General features: G+C 37.7%; 1 protein-coding gene across 1 annotated transcript; it reads left to right on the top strand.

The window, feature by feature from the left end:
- The first annotated feature begins 7,041 nt into the window (after positions 1 to 7,041).
- Positions 7,042 to 22,788, top strand: LOC139735015 (GTPase Era, mitochondrial-like). The gene is made up of 11 exons (XM_071645789.1): positions 7,042 to 7,157; positions 8,002 to 8,090; positions 9,404 to 9,534; positions 13,801 to 13,878; positions 14,533 to 14,579; positions 15,467 to 15,528; positions 16,382 to 16,494; positions 17,712 to 18,542; positions 19,679 to 19,828; positions 20,575 to 20,655; positions 22,607 to 22,788. Exons 1-11 carry the CDS (start codon positions 7,042 to 7,044, stop codon positions 22,715 to 22,717), a joined length of 1,809 nt encoding a protein of 602 aa, XP_071501890.1. The 3' UTR covers positions 22,718 to 22,788.
- The last annotated feature ends 318 nt before the right edge of the window (positions 22,789 to 23,106 follow it).

Raw genomic sequence — 23,106 nt, 5'->3', positions numbered from 1 at the left:
ACACTAAGTTCAGATATCGTAATTGAAAAGTCACATTTTTCTTTCTTTTTTATGGAGAAGTGTACATAACTGAATCAATTTCACATTTTAGGTTCTGATTTCTGTTACACTGCGATGTTTGTTGTTGTTATTATTAAAAAAAAGACAAACCGTGAAGATTTCGCATACAGACAGGCTACTAGTAATGAAGTATTCCGTTGAATGGGTGTAATAGGCCTACTATGAAAATTGTAGGTATCTGCACTTTAAGTAGAAGATAGTGTAAAGAGTAAATTTGATGGACGTATGATAATTCTTGCTCGGTAGTTTCTGATGAAGCGTACACAGTGGTATTCTTGATCAGCGTTGTCATTTACAACGATGATTGCAACTTACCGATTTGGTATTTTTAAAAAGGATATGGTGTCGATATGATAATAGATCTGACATGTATAAATTACTGTCTCAAAAATGATTGACGTGTATCAGCAGACGTCCGCAATGATCCTGTATGTCTACGTAAAGCACGTGTCATCTATTGTTTCTCTAGCAGTGGGCAAACTCCCCGTTAGACATAGATGGTTGGTGTGTGATGTTTATGAAAAGAACCGTGGTATCTTCGTCACTTCCATAATTTGATTTTTCTCCGCTTTCGAGAAGGAATCTGTTGTTTAATTCATTATCTCTCCCAAACTCGCAGTCGTTTCCGCGATTCATATCTACACCCGTAAAAGCGCATCTTTGCTTCCGCTCGTTCCTGCGCGCGACCGTTTTCCCCTGTGCAAACACAGCACCATGGTGCTCATGTTTTTGCGCGTGGCGCACGGCACGTCTTACGAAGATGGCAGCAGTTCACGTCCGCCTAGCTTGCATCGTCACCGTATCTCTGTCTTATATTTAATATCTCTTTAGAGGATCGAAGATGAGGGGATAATATTTATTGTGAGGATGACGGGATGAAAGGGGATGATAACAGACCTGATACTGAGTAATGTCGTCCCGACCTCTTATTGATCTTATACGGCTATTATTTTTCTCGTGATGGGCTGCATACGAACTAATGTTTACTCGCGAGCTTTGCGCCTCTCCTAAGTAGACGCCGAGGTTTGTTTAACTGCAGGTGCCGTTTGTCACTGTTAGTGCGTACATGCTTGAAGAAGATCGTTTATTTTCCGGACATTTAGCCCTTTTCTTTTTCCTTTGAAACGAAGAATTGTCCTCTTGTGGTCATCAAAAATAAGATTTGAACGAGACTTTGATGGATGTTTTAATGCTATGATCACGATGATGGTTTGCGACAAGTAATTGGCCGTAAACACAATACCACGCAAATCAATTCCTGCTTTAAGCGAACACCTCATCTCCAAACTATTGCATAGAAGTACTTTTCAATCGAATTCGTGGACCAATACATAAATGTCCATGGGTTTGCAACATTAATCTATGCTCTTTCCTACCTTTATTTTTTGTTCCTTTGATACAGAAAAAATAAAGAGATACAGATAAAAAGAGAGAAGAGGAGTTGAAAATATTGTTATTAACATAATTATAAGAATGTATTAGATACAAGATGGAAAGGGTGATCACGCTACTCTCTAAAAGTTTCGTGCCGAGGACATTGTTTTCTTCTTTTCTCTCTTTTTCTTTTTTTTATATTCTTCGACGTTTATATTTCCCCTAATTCATAAATGGGCATTCCTTTCAATTGTAAATATCAAGTAAGAATTAATCTCATATCAGCATCTGGGAATCTACACCCTTCAAGCACTGCTTTTATGTAGATTCCTCATATTTCACAAAGTCATGTTTCATTGTCTTAAATGCTGTATTTGACAATAAGTATTTTCACCCATGAGATTTTTCTTTTGTTGTGTTTATGGTTTATTTGTTGAAACGTGGAATATGGAACAATAAAAACAAACAAAACAAAACAAAAGGTGGAAAAAGTAAAATAATGCGTTTGATAGACCATTCAAGAGTAAATGATATGTAATCTGTTAGCAATTAGTCATTCTATACAACGAGCAATTACCATCAAGAGCGGGGGCCGCGGAACGTGGGGGGGGGGGGGGAGGGTGAACCACACACCCACTTTTGGGCCCACCCCCCCCCCCCAAAAAAAAAAATCATAGCAAAACCAATGACTCTTCGAGAATTTGACCCTTGACCCACAACCATCGCCCCCAATGCATTTAGTTTGACCATGGACCTAATACACATGGACTATTCACGGCAGTCTTTCTTTGATGTAATGATCGTCACCGACACATGATTATGTGGATCTTAATGAGTACATTCAGGTGTCTTGATAATAACGATTGTGTAATCATGTATCGTCACTAACAAAAGAATCGTTTCCCTCATTTCAGTCTTGTTTCGCTGATGTGCCTTTTTTTAGACGGAAATGTCTTTGAATTAATACAGATGATGAGGAGCAGCAAACCTGAGATCATTACAAATTTTGTGTCAAAAGATGGGTAATTGCTGATTCGCACATTTTCGCACACGCATAAGACCTTGTCTAATGGCAAGTCTGTTCTCTATCATTACCGTCCCTTTTTGCTCTGGAATAAGCTGGAAAAAGTGAAATATTGACATCACAAATGACAATCATTCTGCCAAAATGTTAGCTTTCTTTCAAAAACTGCCCGCTTCTCCCAAGCGAAATTGTTTGAGGTATGATTTCCTAACATACACCACAACTGCACATTCACTTTACTTGATTTTTGTGAGTTATTTTCTTCTGCGCATATCATGCATATAGTTTTAGATTTCTCGAATCTCCGTCTTGTTCTTCTCCCGGCTCGCTGGCGGTGACGATCATGGGATCAAAGCAGTGAAGCATGCTAAAAATGTCTTTGTGGCGCTTTTGAGATGTACGGGTGCATGAATTGATTAACGATACGATGAATGTCCATGTATATTAAGTCCATGGTTTGACTTTCAGTGGACGACAAAAATTGAATATGGAAAATAAGACTGTCGTAAACGATAACATTCACACTGACACAAGATACGGACAATAGACCGCCTTACCAACATCAAATCGATGGATGTATCTTCCGTCCAAACGGATAGCAACGAGCCATATTCTATTCACCTGTATACCTAAAAAAACAATTTTCAATACTTGGAATCCATGAGTATGTATGTATTAGTTGTTGCTACTTCGGGCAAGCTTTCCGGTTGCCCAGCAGAATCATTGTCAGAAAGGCGTGATACATAAAATTTAGATATTTTTTTTTGTAAACCTGCCTATGTTATCTCCAACAGTTGTTTGATATAGGCCCTATATATTTCTTAACAAACCAGACCCATGAGGAAAAGTGAAAAGTGTCAAGTTACCCATCTTCCCTCCCTTCTCCCGAGCCCCCTTTCCGCTCCCTCCCCTTCCTCCTCCCCCCCCCCAAGTTGCGTTAGTTGCCCTTTAAAAGTGCAATACAAAAAGACCCTTCCCATGGTCATTATTGGCGCAAACAGAAACCGAATCTTTTAAGCATTTTCATGAATAACATTGAGAACTTATTGATCACAAGGTCTGGTCCTAGGTTCGGTGATCCCACTTCCCCATCTTACAACGGGTTTGAACAATTAGTTATGAGGTCGATTCTGTACCATTTGATGGGTGAGACGTGTGTGAGGCCAATAAAGATTTCAGGGTCTGGCATGGAGGGGGTTAAGTATCTGTTGTCATTCAGTATTCCGGTGTGCTTGATCGAGGATTACAGTAATACCCTAACCAACTCATCAAAAGGAAAAACTGTGTGTGCGCGCGAACAGACGATATCGCGATATCGAATAGAACGGGTGTCATGTAAAAAACGCTTTAATGCATTTCTCTGTATAAAGAATTTCCCTAACACCAAGAAAGCTTACCAGATGCTTGCCCAAGGCTTGCCCGACAACCAATGTATGCAAAATACATTCTCAGTATTGAAATGCATTTCGATGGTATTTATGTTAAGATGGTTAGAATATCTCGTCACTTAGGTTCTTGGAGAAAAATATTCATAATTTTGAAACACTAGTAAATCGACCTATTCGTTTGTTCGATTTGAGGCAAATTGTCTTCGGTTCAATACCTACTTTTAATACATACTGCATGTCTTTGCACAGTGTATTATTGATATTGATGACTCGACATGTATTTCCTCCTACTTGAGTCAAATAAATTATTCAACATGAGAATGCTATACACTGCAAAAAGTCCGATGTTAAATAGTGAACACCGAGCTGGTGTTAAATTTTCGGTGTTAAATTAACACCTCCGGGTGTCATTTCCAAATTTTAAACTGTTTTTTGAAGAGTTTCTTAGTAACTGCACTTCTTGTTGATTTTTAATTTAAACAAGACGATCAAGAATTTTACATTAAAATACTCGATTTTTGAAAAAATGTGAAAATGAATTTACACCAAAGTAACACCAGCTGATGTGGTCTCTTATTGAAGCTGGACGGGTGTTAAACCATTGATATTAACACCAACAAATATCAAATCAACACCATATGGTGTCATTTTTGAATTAACACCATAGTTAAATCTAACACCGATGTTTTTACAGTGTATAGTTAGATACAGAGCCATCGGTAGTCTATAGGACTGACCGTAACTATTAGACACAAATAAAACTACTCACAATATGCATAAACGTGGTAAATATTGAGCAATAATGAGTATGACTTTTTAACGTTATCCGCCGAATACATGCAGATAAAGCCGTAATGCTTACTTTAAAAGCACACTAAGTCTGCATTCACCGTATACCTTGTGCTAAGTATCAAGGGTTACGATTACCTTATTTTGTTTGTTCAAATCACTTCTAAAATTTTGCTTGTTTTACTGTTTTCTTTCCATTCAATATCTGTTTGATTATCTTTCAATGTCCACTATAAATTTGATTATCATCATAATTATCCTAATTCGACTTGTTGTTATCATTATTATCAAATTTGATATTTTTTTTAATTGCTATCGGTTTATAGTCAATAATTCAAATCATAGTTTCTGTGACTTGATCACTGCGAACGATACATGCAGAGAAATAGATTTACAGAAGCACGTTAGCAAAGAAATGAAGAAGACATGCAGAGTAAATTAATATCACAGATCAGCAGACTGTTGGCCCTTTAACTCTCATGCAATGGTCACTGAGGGCGCCCTGAATAATCAGTGTTGGCACCGCATTGCTTTCACTTTGCTGATTGGAGAACACTGACACGTGTTTTTGTTTTTGTTTTTGTTTTTAAATATTAGTTCGAGTCGGGCTGGGAAGTCTTTATTGATTGGCATTATTTATTCCCTCAAAACTTCACTTACTTTTCTTGTACGTTATAAATAACCGGAGGATTAGATGATTTTGAATATATAACTTCCGAAATGTCATCCGAATTGGATCAGCCTTGTATTAACCTTTTCTGTGCCAATGAGTTTAGTAAGCACAAAATTTCACACACATACACTATGGACAGGAAATTAATGTGGCATGCAGAGGGTTAAAGATTATACATGTATATCATTTTATTCAACAGATCAATAAATGAATCAGTCACAGAACGAATAAATGAATGAATGATAAGAAAACCTACGTTGGAGTAAGGTAGGATAGTAAAGTAATTTATATGCGTAGTCATGTAAATATATATACTATGAAAACCATACAAAGCTAAATTAAAGCAATCAATTATTTTCATTAGATTCGTTTCCCTGCTCTAAAATGATAAAATGTGATAACGCCGCATTCAGGTACTCACTTGCAGCTTATACCATGTAGGACTTAGATATCTGTCTTGGAATGCAAATACTCCAAACACATTTTGTCGTTTTTGCTTTTCAAGAGAGGATTTAGTTCCTGCGTGGGGTTATGTATTATTTTGCTATCAGTGATGATCTTGTAAAGCAGCAAAAGCTGAACTTGTTATAGCATTTGTGCCAATAAAATGGAAGTAAAACACAAATAAGGTGATATGGTATTTGAAAAAGTTTGAGAAATATAGGTACTGTCTCAATATGATATTTTCTACATTGTTCTTCTCTCATGAATCCTTGCTGTAGTTTGTAGGCCTGTTTGATGCCCATCCGTGTATACTTTATCGTAACCATCAAGCAAAAAAAAATGTTACAAGCAACCCCCCCCCATTAAAATTCTGTATTCTTTCAAAATTCATAATGAATACATAAAATTTGGTGTGTATGCTTTTGACCAATCTCTGTTAACACCAAAAAAAAAATAAATAAAATAAGGAGGAAGAAACGGAAGGGAGGAGGAGGAGGAGGAGGAGGAGGAAGAAGAAAAACAAAAGAAGCAGAGAAAGAGGAAAATGAGAAGGAGGAAGATTTCAGAGAGGCAGGGTGAGATGAAACAGAAATAATGTAAACCACATTTCTCATTGATGGCCATCAGGCCCAGTAGTTCATCGGCTAGGAACACTGATCTGCATGTATATTTCCATGCGGATATCAGTCAGTGGCTAGGCACCGAGTACAACTGTATGTTGTGGGATCAGTGTGTCGCTTTCAACTGCAGCAGCAGCGTCGAAGAGGGAGCTACGCAAATTTGCAACCAAATTCACAAAAAGAACATGGCGACTTACATGTCGATTAAAACGTGGGACACAGCATGCCGATTATCATGGCGCTTATATCCTGTGCTACGAAGGGGCTGTACGTATGTCGATCTGGACCTTTGTTTAGTGTAAAATACTAATTTCTTAGTCTATTAACGAATTAATACGAGTGTCATATAAATGTAAACTGGTCATGCCTGACCTGTGTGTGTAGTCGTCAATTTTCGTAGTATGTCTAGTCCCATATGTGTCGTTTTGTGTAAGCTTCTACTTGTACGTGGATACTTACTTAGCAACGTCCAAAACTGGATATACATTGTATTACGCTGAGGTGTAATATATCCTGGGGGAAGCTTCCAACTTCCCCAAGCTGTCTACAGGCAAGATAGTGTAGTGAACCGCGGAACCTAACGTTATACGTTAGTATCTAGTGCTTTATTACTGTATGTTAATATGTACTGTGCCAATCGAATGGGGAAAATCATGCCTGGATAGTCGTATGACCTGTCCTGGCTGGTTTGGTCTGGTTAAGTGGTTTGTTCTTCTCACCCTTTTTGAAAATGGGTGTGACATTTGCTACTCACCGGTCATCCCTGGCTCCAAGCTTGGTCAAACGTAAGGTCTGTGTGTGATAAAGCAGCATAAAGACAGGTGTATCAGCTCTAGAGCCAGCTCTTTTAGAAGCCTGGTTGGTATCAAGTCAGGGCCTGTATGGCTGTAGCCTTATGAATGTCCAGCTCTGAGAGTAACTTGTAGATTCCATACATGAGGCTCAACAGAGATCTGGCTCATTGACATTGGTATACTTTATATCCAATATGGTGGAGGTGGATGAGGATTTCCCTTGCTTGACCTTGTCCTTGATGTTGTTCTTGCCTTTATTATTTGTGATTTCATCTAGACCTAGTAGAATAGAGAGCTGCACTATCTACATGTAATGATGTATTATATCCATATGATTGAGGTGTTTCTTATTATGTACAAGTGTAAATTTATTTCCACATTAATTTTGCCTTTTAAAAGCTAAAAAGTCATCTTACTTGACCATGGTAAAATTCTACCATAAATCTTTCAATGAATTATTCATAGATAGGTGCAAATAAAAGAAAATGGCCAGGTTTTGTTTACATTATTCTTTATGAATTGTGTGCGTATGTGTTCACTGATTGGTTTCTAAATGTTGATAATATCATAATTGTTGGAATTAATTATCCTATCATAACCCTACAGTACCAACTGTTCTTACACTGTACGTGTACTTCACATAACACATGGAACTTACTATAGATACAGCGCCATTTTATATATGATATCTCCTTCCCACTCCCATCTCGTTAGTATCAGTACTATCACTACAGCTGCACCAATGCCAGCCTCGTAATGCAACAGCCCTCAGTTTTGCTTGTCATTGGGGGAGCAAAAGACACCTATCTACTTCGCTGATATGTCCACATCTCAGTGAACCACCAGGGAGTCTGAACTCATCTTTGAAGGACCATAACGATGACAGCCCACCAGATTTCTTCACACCTGTTTCTCCTGATCCAGGTTTGTAGCCATCTTGCTGATAGTCAGATAAAGTAAATGATCATGTGCTCAGCTTACAGGTCCTGTTTACCTTTGGGAACAGTGATTTAAAAGATGTTCAAGATATCACATTTGATGCATATGTGTAGGTCTGTTGTATCACAAAACATCCTACCATATGAAATTTTTGCAATAAAGCCTAGAAAATAAGGAGATATCAGCATTTTTTCTCATTAAATCATAACTGTTCACGGTGTAGTCTGGAAACATTTTTATTATAACTGTTGTTCACATTTTGTGTATTCAACAATACTGAACATTGATTATACGGATTCAAATTTTTACAGTGGTTGTTTCTATCCCAAACTCACATTTTAAAACTATTTTAAAGCCCTAGTGTTGGGTTTTTAATTCATCTACACATGGTAAATTATGCCTTTAACTCATTGATTTCATGGAGGGTAGTCAGCTGTCAGAAGTTGTTGGGGTGTAAAAACCGGGGAGTCATGTTCTGACATTCAATAATGGCAGAGTCCCCGAGTCCCTGCTGAGTGAAAAGACCTTGGGCCCTTTTCATGTGAAAATTTCATTGTGGGTGCCTTGTCAACTGGCCCTTCTGAATTTCTTTCTTTTTCAATATGATGCGAAAAAGTATTGACTTTCTATAGTCTTTTCTGAAGTCTATATTCGAAGATGTTTTACTGTATTTCATATCACTTAAGCAAATTTGTGTCAACCAGGATTTCTTAGCAAATTTGTGTCAACCAGGATTTCTTACCAAATGTTAAAACTGGTCACATTTATTTGCAAAACAATTGAGATCCCTATTATACTCCTATAATATCGCACTGACACCATTGTAACATGATATCAATATTGTTTTCTATCATTTATTTGAGATTGCATGAACTTTTTTCATTGTTTTGCCATTTTTCACACCTTTTACTTGAAGTAAGAAAGTGCAGTACACCTTTGTTCTTCTATCCTAAAGTCTGTGCCTGTGCCTGTGATGCATATCTACCTGTGATGTTGTGATTTTGCCCATGCAAGGTAAATGATAGAAGTACTGTATACGCCATATATTTCGCGAGTCTAAATTTTCACGAATCAGGAATTTGCGACGATTTCGCGAGTGGTTAAGTTCGAGATCATGGAGTCTTACTGAATGGAGAAATGTACACACGTACATCACATCCACATCGGGATCAAAGTCAATATTTTCGCATGTCTTTAATTACGTAAATAGCACCTGACTTGCGAAATTTGCGAAAATAAAACCTTGCAAAATATTCGGCGTATACAGTAATATAGTGCCTTGATTCATTCAATCTCAGGTGACCAGGAATTTTTGTTGCTTGCCAAACCGACATCACAACCACCAGACCCCAAAGTTCTCAAGGTGGCAATCATTGGCACACCCAACGCTGGAAAGTCAACTCTCATTAATAATCTGCTAGGAAGACGGGTAAGTAACCACAATTTAAAGGCGGGTCAATCCATGTCAAATCATCCAGTGCTTGTCACCCGACCCCCTCCGATTTTCTTTAAAATCGCACCAAATGTTCCCCAAAGTGTCTGACGGAAAATCCCAAAATATTTTGCCCCAAGGTCAATTGGTTGCTAAGATACAGCCTCACATAGCAACCGGTGCGCATTCAGAAAAATTAGTTAAAAGAAAATTAGGCATTTTTGATTGATTGTGGTGGCATGGATATTTATGCAAAAGTGTTCATTTTCAGGAAATTGAGAGAACTTTATAGTCTTTGCAAGAAAAACTGACTGTGACGCGAAATTGACTTTTCGTTAACGCGCACGAGGTCACCGAAAATGGTGTTAAATGTTAATTTCCAAAATTTTGATGCATATTTAGAGGCTAGTATCTTCCACATTTTATCATCTTAGGTTCTAATATATTATGCTGTTGAAGGCTTTGACTTGCTCAGTAATTTTGAAAAAAATCGGCGCATTCATGCCCACCGTTTTTACGGAGAGCGCCCTCAAAGTTGACAAAAATGAAAAATGTGCCAAATTCAAGGTCACGGATCACCCTTCGTCCCACCTAGGAATGGCACCAATTTTTGTGTATTGATAGACATTTACCTATATCATCTTGGGTTACCAAAGAAATTTTGCTCCCGAAATGTTCAATGGCAAATTTACCCTACCGAAAATGGTCGTAAATGGCCAAATTCCCATGTAATATCACATATTGGGTTTAGAGGACATTTCAAATGTCCAGGCTTTCAAGATAAAAAGGCCTAGCCCTGTGATATTTGCAGTAGGGATAGTCTGTTATACATATTTTAGTAATATACACCACAAAACACTTTCATTACATAATAATGACCTTGAAATTTAATCCAAATTTTGATAAAAACAATAAATTGCTCCATTTCCCTCATTGCTCTGCATACAATATTATGTAATACGTGTTTTGTAACACTTTTCACAGAGCAATATTTCAAGAATTATGAAAGCTGACAGCCTACCACATTAAGGTTCTAAAGTATTTGTGCTCTTCTTTCAGATTTTGTGTCAATTTGATCATGAATGTTATACCCTTGACCTTGAAGTGCTTCTAAAAATAGCTGTAAATTTGTTAACTGCAAACCTACACACAATCATGACAGGTGTATTATGGCATGCTATACTAAGCTGTGATTCTTTCAAAAACACAAAAGCTTTTTATGGTGTAAATGTATATACTGGAATTAATCTATACATGCTTGCAAGATATGTTACAGTCTATTACTTTGTTCTGATAATGACCCTCGATTTATGACCTTCAAAATCATGAGAAATGCCTATTCCTCTCCATAAAGACCTGTATTTAAGTACGTAATGATAGTTGATAATTATGGACATTGCGCCCAACATAGTGAGACTCTTATTCTAGCCTGTGAAACGCACATTAAAAGGACTGAGAGTCTTCTTTTTCGGGGGATTTGTTCTGTACCATATGAAAACTTCCAAAATCATTTCAATTCTTATGTATTTTCTTGTTTTTGGAATTTCTTATGTATTTCTTTGTTTTTCTGTTTTCTACATCATAACCATGTTTTTTTTTTTTTATTGGAAATTGTCACAGCCCACTTTTCTAACATAACTACAATAGAATTAATCAATCAAAGTGATAGATAGTAAAAATGGTCAAGTTTTTATGAGTTTCACCACAAAGCACTGTTTTCCATAGGAAATGCACACAAAATCACAAAATATTACTGTCCCCTTTTTTGATTGAAATTGAGGGTCATTGTCAGAACAAAGTAATTCATTGTAACATATCTTGCAAGCATGTATAGATTAATTCCAGTATTTACATTTACACCATAAAAAGCTTTTGTGTTTGTGAAAGAATCACAGCTTAGTATAGCATGCCATAATACACCTGTCATGATTGTGTGTAGGTTTGTAGTTAACAAATTTACAGCTATTCTTAGAAGCACTTCAAGGTCAAGGGTATAACATTCATGATCAAATTGACACAAAATCTGAAAGAAGAGCACAAATACTTTAGAACCTTAATGTGGTAGGCTGTCAGCTTTCATAATTCTTGAAATATTGCTCTGTGAAAAGTGTTACAAAACATGTATTACATAATATTGTATGCAGAGCAATGAGGAAAATGGAGCAATTTATTGTTTTTATCAAAATTTGGATTAAATTTCAAGGTCATTATTATGTAATGAAAGTGTTTTGTGGTGTATATTACTAAAATATGTATAACAGACTATCCCTACTGCAAATATCACAGGGCTAGGCCTTTTTATCTTGAAAGCCTGGACATTTGAAATGTCCTCTAAACCCAATATGTGATATTACATGGGAATTTGGCCATTTACGACCATTTTCGGTAGGGTAAATTTGCCATTGAACATTTCGGGAGCAAAATTTCTTTGGTAACCCAAGATAATATAGGTAAATGTCTATCAATACACAAAAATTGGTGCCATTCCTAGGTGGGACGAAGGGTGATCCGTGACCTTGAATTTGGCACATTTTTCATTTTTGTCAACTTTGAGGGCGCTCTCCGTAAAAACGGTGGGCATGAATGCGCCGATTTTTTTCAAAATTACTGAGCAAGTCAAAGCCTTCAACAGCATAATATATTAGAACCTAAGGTGATAAAATGTGGAAGATACTAGCCTCTAAATATGCATCAAAATTTTGGAAATTAACATTTAACACCATTTTCGGTGACCTTGTGCGCGTTAACGGAAAGTCAATTTCGCGTCACAGTCAGTTTTTCTTGCAAAGACTATAAAGTTCTCTCAATTTCCTGAAAATGAACACTTTTGCATAAATATCCATGCCACCACAATCAATCAAAAATGCCTAATTTTCTTTTAACTAATTTTTCTGAATGCGCACCGGTTGCTATGTGAGGCTGTATCTTAGCAACCAATTGACCTTGGGGCAAAATATTTTGGGATTTTCCGTCAGACACTTTGGGGAACATTTGGTGCGATTTTAAAGAAAATCGGAGGGGGTCGGGTGACAACTTTTCCGAAAATTGGATGATTTGACGTGGATTGACCCAGGCATAATTTATCATTTGCAGATGAAATAAAAACCCATCATTAGTGCTTCAAAATTGTTCTAAAATGTGAGTTAGGGACAGAAACAACCACTGTAAAAATTAGAATGGGTAAAATCGATGTGAAGTATGTTAAATATACAAAATGTGAACAATAGTTATAATAAAAAATTTTTCAGACTAAACCATCTACAGTTACGGTTTATTGAGAAAAATACAAATATCTCTGTATATTTTAGGCTTTATCACAAAAATTTTATATGATACGATGTTTTGTGGTACAACAGACCCACACATATCATGCATTAAATGTCATATCTCGACAATTTTTTAAATCACTGTTCCCAAAGGTAACAGGACCTTAAAACTAAAAGTGACAATAAAGATGATGATCATATTGGTTAATAAAAGACACTGATAAAAAATCCTACAAAGCATACTTGACTTGATTCTGATTGGAGTTTTTTTTGCTTCGAATGTCCAAAGTTCTTGGGTAGGTAGTGGCTGGCTATAAAGTCTAACACCTGCCCTCCATGTGACCCCGTCCAGCGGGTCAATGTTGGTGAGGTCACACATCCTCACGTCTGCCCTGACACATTCAGACCAAATCTTCCTTGGTCTCCCACAGATGTAGACATACATTAAAAAAAACAACACCCCCATACATCAAGGTGATATTCACTTTTCAAAAAGTTTTACACAAAGGGACTGTAACTGTATTGTGCACAGATTGAGATGGAATCTGATGACATATCTTGTTTGGAATTAATAAAAAAGACATGAAATGTTCAGCAACTGGTATGCAGTAAATATGAAAGCATATCCATTAGGTGCTTTCCTAACTCTCGCTGTGTAATCAAATATTTTAAATCTGCTAAGATCAGCTGAAATGAATCGACAGTAGCCATAGCTGTGCAATGTTACTGTATATATATTACTACCCTAGAAGTACAGACAAATTCTTTAATGTTACTTGTAGTCATTTAACTTCATCTTTGAAAATCATGAAAAGCAGTCATGACAATCCAAGAAAAACAGGGATTCACCATTAATGATTACAAAGTATTGTTAGAGAATCGTAAGCACCCATGAGTGGGTATGTTGCATGTTATAATAGTCTATATTATTATTTTGTCAAACAGTGATAGTGATTATTCTGTGATTAAACCATCCCTCTGACCTTGTGTACTACAGATCTGTGCCGTCTCCCAGAAAGTCCACACTACAAGGACCAAGGCTCTTGCAGTCATCACCCACAAAAAGACTCAAATGGTTTGTGCTTCTAAGCATTCCCTCCTCTTATGTATAATATAATCCCCCAGAACATGTAATAAGATTTTATGTCATGTATTCATACACTGTATTTGTTTTTGTGTTTTTACAGCTCAGCCACCAAAGTGTCATGTGGAAACCAGAATAATTTTTATTTGTGTGTTTGTGTGTGTGTGTGTTTATTTGTTTGTTGATAGCAAAATATCCCAGATTGCTTTTGTGTTATGTCATAATATAAGTGGATAGACTTTGTCATACAGTGCAGTATGGCCCACTCCACACCAATGAATTTATAACACTGTAGAATCAGTGGAGATAAAGGAAAATCTGTTGTGTGTTTTTGTATGTTTCTGTTAATATATGTGAAATGGTACACAATTTGAGGCGATTTACTGCGACAACTTACGAGTTGAAGGACGAGTAATGGTTCTTACTCATGCATGGCTACTATCTGTTACGGTGCCTAGTTCTCCTCACATATTGAAGAATTTCAATTGTATGCTACAAATGACTGCAATATCATGAGGTGAATAAAAGGTGTATCGATTTATCATTTTTCCTTCAAATGAAAAATAAAAAGTTGATTCATAGCCTGCCAGTTATTTTTCCTTTCTGGTAACTGATAGAAGTGATTTTCTCTTTTAATTCTTTCAGGTACTTCTTGACACACCAGGCATGATCAGTTTCTCTCAAGGTCGCAAGTAAGTTCCTCTTATCAAGGGATGGAACCTAACAGAATGAATGCCATGACATTGACATTGTGCCCTTTCAAGAATTTTATGTATCTTTGTAAATGGAATAGATCACAATCTTCAAGCAAGCCACTGGCTTTTCAGTGGTTTCCTCATCATTTTATCATTGTACATAGACTATTTTATTCAATGATATCAAGAAATTGAATTGAATTGAATTGAATTGAATTGAATTGAATTGAATTGAATTGAATTGAATTGAATTGAATTGAATTGAACTGAATTTCTCTCTTGCTTTGATATGTCTTGAGAAGTCATTGTGCTAAACTGCTATCACATAGCATCAAATACTGACATACATTTTTCTCAGACCAAACGCATCTTTGAAAAGAGTCTTGGGACAATTGTTTCCATGTTTTCTTTACCATGTGGGGCTCCATTTTATACATAGAATCAAAGAGTTTCTCCACTGCAATTTCTTGTTGACCAGCAAAGTTGCTCTTGCATCCTGATAGACAGACAGAAAATAAAAAAGTCGTAATTCATAGTGTGTGACACAAATAGTTCTGTGTTAGTGTAATTCTCTTCTGTTGTTGGTTGTGTCTTCTTGTGATGTAGTGCTGTGTGCCAAAACATTTACTGGCTTTAACACCTTGATGAAAGTTGTTGCCGGTAATTGGGGGGGGGGGGGGGGGGGGGGCAGAGCCAGCAAATTATGCCCTATCACAGCTGGTTGCATTGAGTTAGTGTGAAATAATACCGTACATCCTATGTATTGTGATGTGTGATAAGCTATCAATTTTCCATTTCTCATTTTCAGTATGCATTTATGAATTGATTCTCCTTTTTTTATGGTGTTAGTACTGATTAAAGTAATGCCATGCTCTCATTTCTAGACACAAGTTGCCTCGTTCTCTGCTGGTGGATGCCAAGAACACATTACTGGAAGCAGACTTGAGTAAGTTGCTCTTCCAAGTATAATCTTCCTCCCCTGCATGATTTGTGAGTTGTCTATTTAGTAGTTTGTTTTGCGTGTTAGAAGTGTTGTCTAAAGAATGGACAGTGTCTCTTGCACTTTCATGTCATTGCTTTGTGCACAAGTGACTTAAATTTCTTAATTTTGCATGCCTCTTCAATTATCGGCATATTTTTGAAACATACTTTGGTATGATTCACTTGTTATGTCGTCCATGAGAAATAAGCACTGAAACTATGATTACTGTGTCACTTTTCATAATGGTAACATAGGACCTAAGTAGCCATTGTCATCAAAGTTACATTGCTTAGCCAAAGCACAGATGAACAAGTTGAATGCAGAGTTGCTTTGATAGAATATGATAGATGATATGTAGGCAATTCCTCTTGATTCACTTGTTAATGGTAAGGATTTTCTATTAATTATCAACATTCTGAGCATCAATCCTCACAAATACACTCATCAACATATTCTATGCACGGTGGATCTCGCTACTCACTACTCTCATAAATCTCCATGTGATAAAACAAATGTGTGCAATGCTATTATTTAAAACCTCAACAAACACAGTAAATATATTGTAAGCTGATGTTGAGGTTGTTGAAGTTGCTAATGTAAAGGGTTTGTAACATTGTTTAAGGAAGGTTTGTAAAGTCATATAACTTGTTTTAGGACCTGACAGCCCCTTGAAGCTGTGGTAAAGCATTGGTATTTCTCTTCCCCTCCACAAATCATCTATTATTTGTTTTACGCAGTGTATCATAATCATAAAAATGAAAAACAAAAGTAGCATACAAAGAATGATTGAGAAAGTTTTTCCACCGGTGTTCCTCAGTTGCTGTACTGGTGGATGTCTCCAACCAATGGACCAACATGAAGCTGGACCCAGAAGTCTTGCTGCAACTCCAGACCCACCACAGCATTCCGTCTGTGCTGGTCCTAAACAAGGTGAGAAGCCAGGGAAAGATGAATCGAAAATCTTGGTATCTATGTCTCTTGCTGTCTGTTTGATTTGTGGAGGTTTTGCCTACTAGAACTCAATCTATCCTTTGGTCCATTCTTCTATCTGTCCTACCTATCCATCCATCTCCATCTTTCAATCCCTCTTTCAATCTATCCATCTATCTTTCCATTCATCCATTCATCCACCCATCCACACATCCATCTACTCATTCTTCCACCCATTCATCCATCCATTTATTCATCTATCTATCTATCTATCTATCTATCTATCTTATCTATCTATCTATCTATCTATCTATCTATCTATCTATCTATCTATCTATCTATCTATCCTTCCATTCATTAATCCATCCATCAATTTAGCTGTGCAGTCATCCTTCCATCAATTTGACTATCAATCCAAGCATTAATCCATCTCACCACTTACATGCCAATCCTACCATCCATGTCATAATCCTGAGTCAGGAAGTCTAGAAAGATAGTATGCAGTTTTAAATCTTATTACTTGTAGGACCTGCCCTTTGACATTGTATCTAGTCAATCATTCTTTTTAAAAGAATTATGTATTTTACTTGCTTTGACAAATTAATGTTATATGAGCATCTTAGCTAATGTACCAATTTTTACATGCCTATTCTAAATGATACTTAGAATGCATTTTTATGTCAAAGAATGAATGAACAAAATTAAATACATGATTTGATATTTTTCTGTTGCAGTGTTGTTCTAAGCTTGCTCCATTTGAGATCCAAAAATCCAAATAGTCTTTGTACATTGCCTATCAGGCTCCCATAAGTAGTGAGCTAAAAGTACAATCCATCATAATAGCATTCCGAGAGATGCAAGTTGCATACTGTAAAATGAGGAATGTTCGTGTGCATTTTAATTTTGCGAATTTCGCGAGAGCCAAGATTTGCGAAATTAAAGTGCACATGAAAGTTTTTGTCTACAGTATACCTATACACATTGCATGTCAATGGCAATTCGTGAAAATTTCATGCCGCGAAAATATCATGTTTTACAGGATGCATGTTGTATATTGACCCCTTACTGTCAGTCTGTTTTAGCATTAGTTGCATATTTAATAATGTCCATAGCACTCTTCCTCAGAATGAAGATGTACAGATATACTCTTGACCTGGTGATGCTAGTGTTTACCACTATTCTCGTCTGTTGTGGTTTTTCCTGCCCCACCCTTGCAGGTTGATGCCTTGAAGAACAAACATTCTCTCTTTGAGATCACTGATGCACTGACTGAGGGTGTCGTCGATGGCCAAACGTTTGTCACCAGGAGGCAGAAGGGAGAGGAGAGCAGCTCCAGCAAATTACCGCATCAGCAAAACTCTTCCAGATCAGCTGGGAACGAGGATGAGTGGCCACACCCAGGACATGATGACTTGAAGCATGAGGATGGGTTGTCAAGGCAACATGAGCATGATGTGAGAATCAATGACAGTGATGCACCAAGACTTTCTTTTGATGAGGGAACCAGTGCAAGTGAAGGGAGTGAAATGGAAGATGATGTTGATGGTCAACGTGATTTTGGCAGGAACTCGTCTCTGGGAGAAGCGGGCCAGTCTGTGAAAGCTCCAGATAACAAAAGCATCTCTGCCCAGAATCATGACAGATTAGACGCAGCAGCAGTAGAGGTCCAAGGAATTCAGGGAGATGGGCTCAGAGAAGATGCAAGAGAAATGGGGGAAAGTCACACAAGCTACCATTCATCTGATGGCAGCATGAATCAGTCGAATCATGTGGACTCTGCAAAGCAAGACATTTTGAAGGAGTACGCGTCGAATCTTCTGGAGTTTGTCGACGATCCTGAAAGGGTGAGAGCCGAAGCGGAGGAAGACCCCAAGGTGGTTGCTGAGAGAGACGAGGAGGAGCGGCGACTGCGGAGGATGGAGATGGAGAGAGAGCGGGAGGAGAGGAGGAGGCTGTGGAAGACGGCTCAGATGAGGAGTGGGTGGGGTGGCTTCAAGGCTGTCTTCATGATATCAGCTCTACATGGAGACGGTGTTACCATGCTGAAGGTAAGGACTAACCCATGAAGTCCAGGGTTACATTTTATAAAAAAGTTGATTGATAACAACTCTTGCTGGAATATTAATTGTCATGGTAACGACAAGAATCCAGCTTCCTGATAGGCTGTTGCTATGGGAAGTTGTCATTCCAGCAAGATTTGCTATTCTAACATCTTTTGTGAAAAGGGGCTCTCGAGTAATTTTGCTGCAGAAATTATCCTCTTGTCATTAAATTGGCAACTCTGAATTCTATTTTGCATCCTTTATTGGAAAAGAATGAAATGGAACTGATTGACCTTATTAAATCTGTACAAAAATTAGGGAAAAATTGCCAATTTGAGAGATGATATTAACTGCTATATTCTAAAACGTGTTGCCAGTTTAAAGAACAGTGATGAATTCAGGAATTTTATGGCTTGTGATAATTAAGTAACTGAAGCAGTGGTACATAATATGACCAAAATAGGTTTCATATGAAAGAGAAATAATCTTATAGAATACCAACAATGAATAGTAAAAATTATAATTAAAATATACAACATTCAACCACAGAAACATTTTTTTTGATGGGATTTGATGGGTAAAGGAATAAAGTTTGTGAGTTGTCAAATGGCCTTTGATACAAACCAAGTGGTCACCAGCATATGAAAGTATTTAATTGATACACCCGTGGAGTAGAATTCTCCATATTCAAATCATATCAGTTTTTGGGAAGAAACAAATTTAAAGCTAATAAATTCTTTAATAGTGAATCCTGCATATCCTCACAATTTTCTGCACAATATTTCATGCTTCTAATTGACTGATGGCTTTTGCTGCTACTTCATCTGATATTTTGATCTTTATGTACACATTTTACTTTTGAAATGTAATCCCTTCAATACATTCACATTAGATGCAAGTTAAAAAAAAATAAAAAATCAGAATACAACTCTGACATTGGAACTGGAAGAAGAGGCCAGGAAAAGGGGGTGGCCAAAGCTTCATATCATTGATACCTTTGGCTGAAAAATCATTAAACTTCTTCACACACACAAAAAGAGTAGAATAAATAAATACAACAATGACAACAGAATAATCTGCTATCATGATTTGTCAAAGAGTTGTCATGTTGAGAAGATCCCTTACTCTTCACTCCCTGTCAGGAGTTCCTGCTGAGCAGTGCTAGGCCAGGATCCTGGGAGTACCACGAGGATGTGGTGACCAACCTGACTCCAGCAGAGATCCTCCAGGACGCCATCAGGGAGAAACTCCTTGAGACACTCCCACAGGAAGTCCCCTACACCATCACCCAGGTCAGTCAGGTGACCCCAGGCAGTCATGTGACCCCATCAGTCATGTTACCCTGGTCAGTAATGTGATCCTCATTGGCCATGTGACCCTGGTCAGTCATGTGACCCCAGTCAGTCATGTGACCCCAGTCAGTCATGTGATCCTGGTCAGTCATGTGACCCCAGTCAGTCATGTGACCCAAGTCAGTCATGTGATCCACATTGGTCATGTGACTCTGGTCAGTCAGTCATATATTTTCACACATTCAGAAAACAGAGAGTCCATTTCTTCCAGTCAAACATGGAAAGTGCAGTTGCAGAAACAGAAAATGCATAAGATAAATGATGAGTCTTTACACAAATGATGGCTCAGTCATCATGAAGTCAGCCTGTGTGTGGGAGTGCTCATAGGATGTTGTGTTCGATAATATTAGTCTGCCATTAACACTGGCGGGAATTGGAGAGCATAACCAAACTCACACCTGATGGAATCGTGTATGTTTCTGTTTTAGTGCCTCTTGCAGTCTGTTCTCATAAATATTCTCTGAATATTGAATTGTTTTGGTTGTTGAAATACTGCAGTATTTAATAACAGAGCTCTTGATTCCAGAGACATGTATTGTTTCTTGAGGAGCCTTAGGGACTAGCTCGGTAACAGTATTGACTACCTATTCCCCACTTCAGAATATTCTTGCTCGTATGTCTGCTGTTTCTTGTGGAACAAGATCCGGAGGTTTTTACTACTTGTCTCTTGGTCCATCAACCTGTAGGAAACAGAAGTGTGGCAGACAGGACCGGAGGGGGAACTACAGATCATGCAGGCACTCATATGCAGAAAGAAGTCACATCTGGTGGGTTAAGATCTTGACTGTGTCTTGATTTGTTGTCCCCGCCGAACGAGTTCGAGCAGGGGACTATGAAACGGGCTCCGTACGTGTGTGTGTCCGTCCGTGCGTCCGTCCGTGCGTCCGTCCGTGCGTCCGTCCGTGTGTCCGTGTGTGCGTCCGTGTGTGATCAAATTCTTCAATTTGCTACTTCTCTGTCATTTATGAGCCAATTTTGATTCTGTTTGCTTTATATGATAGCACTACATGGGAGCTTTGAAACTTCTACACAGAATTTCAGTCGTGACCTTTGACCTTGACCTTTGACCTATATTGTACATTTTGCTACAAAATGCTACTCCTTCGCCATTTCTAACCCGATTTCGATTCCGTTTGCTTTATATGATGGCACTAGGTGAGGGCTTCAAAACTTCTACACAGAATTTTGACCTTTGACTTCTTTGACCTTTGACCTTGATTTTTGACCTATATTGTACATTTTGCTACAAAATGCTACTCCTTCGCCATTTCTAACCCGATTTCGATTCCGTTTGCTTTATGTGATGGCGCTAGGTGAGGGCTTCAAAACTTCTACACAGAATTTTGACCTTTGCCTTCTTTGACCTTTGACCTTGATTTTTGACCTATATTGTACATTTTGCTACAAAATGCTACTCCTTCGCCATATCTAACCCGATTTCGATTCCGTTTGCTTTATGTGATGGCACTAGGTGAGGGCTTCAAAACTTCTACACAGAATTTTGACCTTTGCCTTCTTTGACCTTTGACCTTGATTTTTGACCTATATTGTACATTTTGCTACAAAATGCTACTCCTTCGCCATTTCTAACCCGATTTCGATTCCGTTTGCTTTATATGATGGCACTAGGTGAGGGCTTCAAAACTTCTACACAGAATTTTGATCTTTGCCTTCTTTGACCTTTGACCTTGATTTTTGACCTGTATTGTACATTGGCTACAAAATGCTACTCCTTCGCCATTTCTAACCCGATTTCGATTCCGTTTGCTTTATGTGATGGCACTAGGTGAGGGCTTCAAAACTTTACACAGAATTTTGACCTTTGCCTTCTTTGACCTTTGACCTTGATTTTTGACCTGTATTGTACATTGGCTATAAAATGCTACTCCTTCGCCATTTCTAACCTGATTTCGATTCCGTTTGCTTTATGTGATGGCACTAGGTGAGGGCTTCAAAACTTTTACACAGAATTTTGACCTTTGACTTCTTTGACCTTTGACCTTGATTTTTTACCTATATTGCACATTTTGCTACAAAATGCTACTTCCGGCGGGGACATATATTACGCACCGCGTAATTTCTACTTTTCCTTGTTTTGTTTTGTGTGCTCATTTGGTCTTTCACTGGTGCAAAGATGTTAATCTGCCGGTGTCATGCTAATCTATGGAAGCCGCAGATAAATAATAGAAGAAAGCTTCTGCAGGAAAAAAAAATGAAAGAAACTTCTTCATACAAATGAAGCTAAGAAGCTGGTAAGTTTGTCTGGGAAAACAGTTGAATCAGACATGCAGAGAATTCAATCCAGTGAGTTCAATATGCATGGACAATTATGGTGCTTATTATGAAGAAACTTGAATTAAAGTAGCATTTCATTGGATATGTCATTATCTCATCTGATTTGCATATATGGCTGTGACCTTTGACACTACCTCATGAAAATATGCACAGCTTGAAATACATTTTATTTTATCTAATCTGATGAAACTTTTGTTTTTTGTTTTGATGTGATTTTATTTTATCTTATTTGTAGAAGGTTGGTCTTTGTTTTCCATGAGAGACAGACGTGGACTATATAATCAGTAACTATAAACTAAACCTTGTAGTAAATTTTGAAACATGCTCATTTCTGTGTGCAGTTTAAAGATGAATAGAGTGTCTACATTTTTCCCTAAAAATGTAAAAAAATAGTGTTTTCATCTGTTTTGTTTGTCATTTCAGAGAATGCTGGAGAAGAAAGTGGGTTGGATCGCACGACAGGCCACTCAGGATTTGATGGACGCCTTTCACTGTGAAGTCAAGCTGAGCATACAACTCAAATTAAAAAAGTGAATTCCTCCCCAAGCTTTTCCAACATGTGTTGCTATGGGTGGGACTGTAGAGACTTGTCTGGCTTAGTGAGGGAGTGACTAATGACCGTGAACTTTCAGATTGGGTCAATCCATTCATGAAGGAGGGACGCATCTACAGCAATAAGAAAAAAAAAATATGTGTGTGTATTGGGGGGGGGGGGTTCAACACTTTACACATGAATTATTCTTAGTACAGGCACAAACCATGAAAAGAGCTACATAGTCATGTGAATTCAGGGTCATAGAACAAAGATAACTCTTGTGTGCTGTTGAATGACACTTTAGCTGATAAACTAATGACTCGATGACATTTGAATGGCCCAAACTGTTTCTTTTTCTTTTTCCTTGAATCATGCTGATCTGGCGCCC

The sequence above is a fragment of the Diadema antillarum genome, unplaced genomic scaffold (assembly GCF_040938485.1).
Source record: "Diadema antillarum isolate AM-2024a unplaced genomic scaffold, OU_Dant_1.0 seq00000562_RagTag, whole genome shotgun sequence".
NCBI lineage: Eukaryota > Metazoa > Echinodermata > Echinoidea > Diadematoida > Diadematidae > Diadema > Diadema antillarum.
The sequence above is the reverse complement of the archived record's forward strand: the minus strand, read 5'-3'. Positions and strand labels throughout refer to the sequence as shown.

Coding starts and splice junctions, on each gene's coding strand:
- LOC139735015 (XM_071645789.1), top strand. CDS start 7,042: ATGACCTGTCCTGGCTGGTTTGGTCTGGTTAAGTGGTTTGTTCTTCTC. Junction 8,091..9,403: donor ACCTGTTTCTCCTGATCCAG/GTTTGTAGCCAT, acceptor ATTCAATCTCAG/GTGACCAGGAATTTTTGTTG. Junction 13,879..14,532: donor CCCACAAAAAGACTCAAATG/GTTTGTGCTTCT, acceptor TAATTCTTTCAG/GTACTTCTTGACACACCAGG.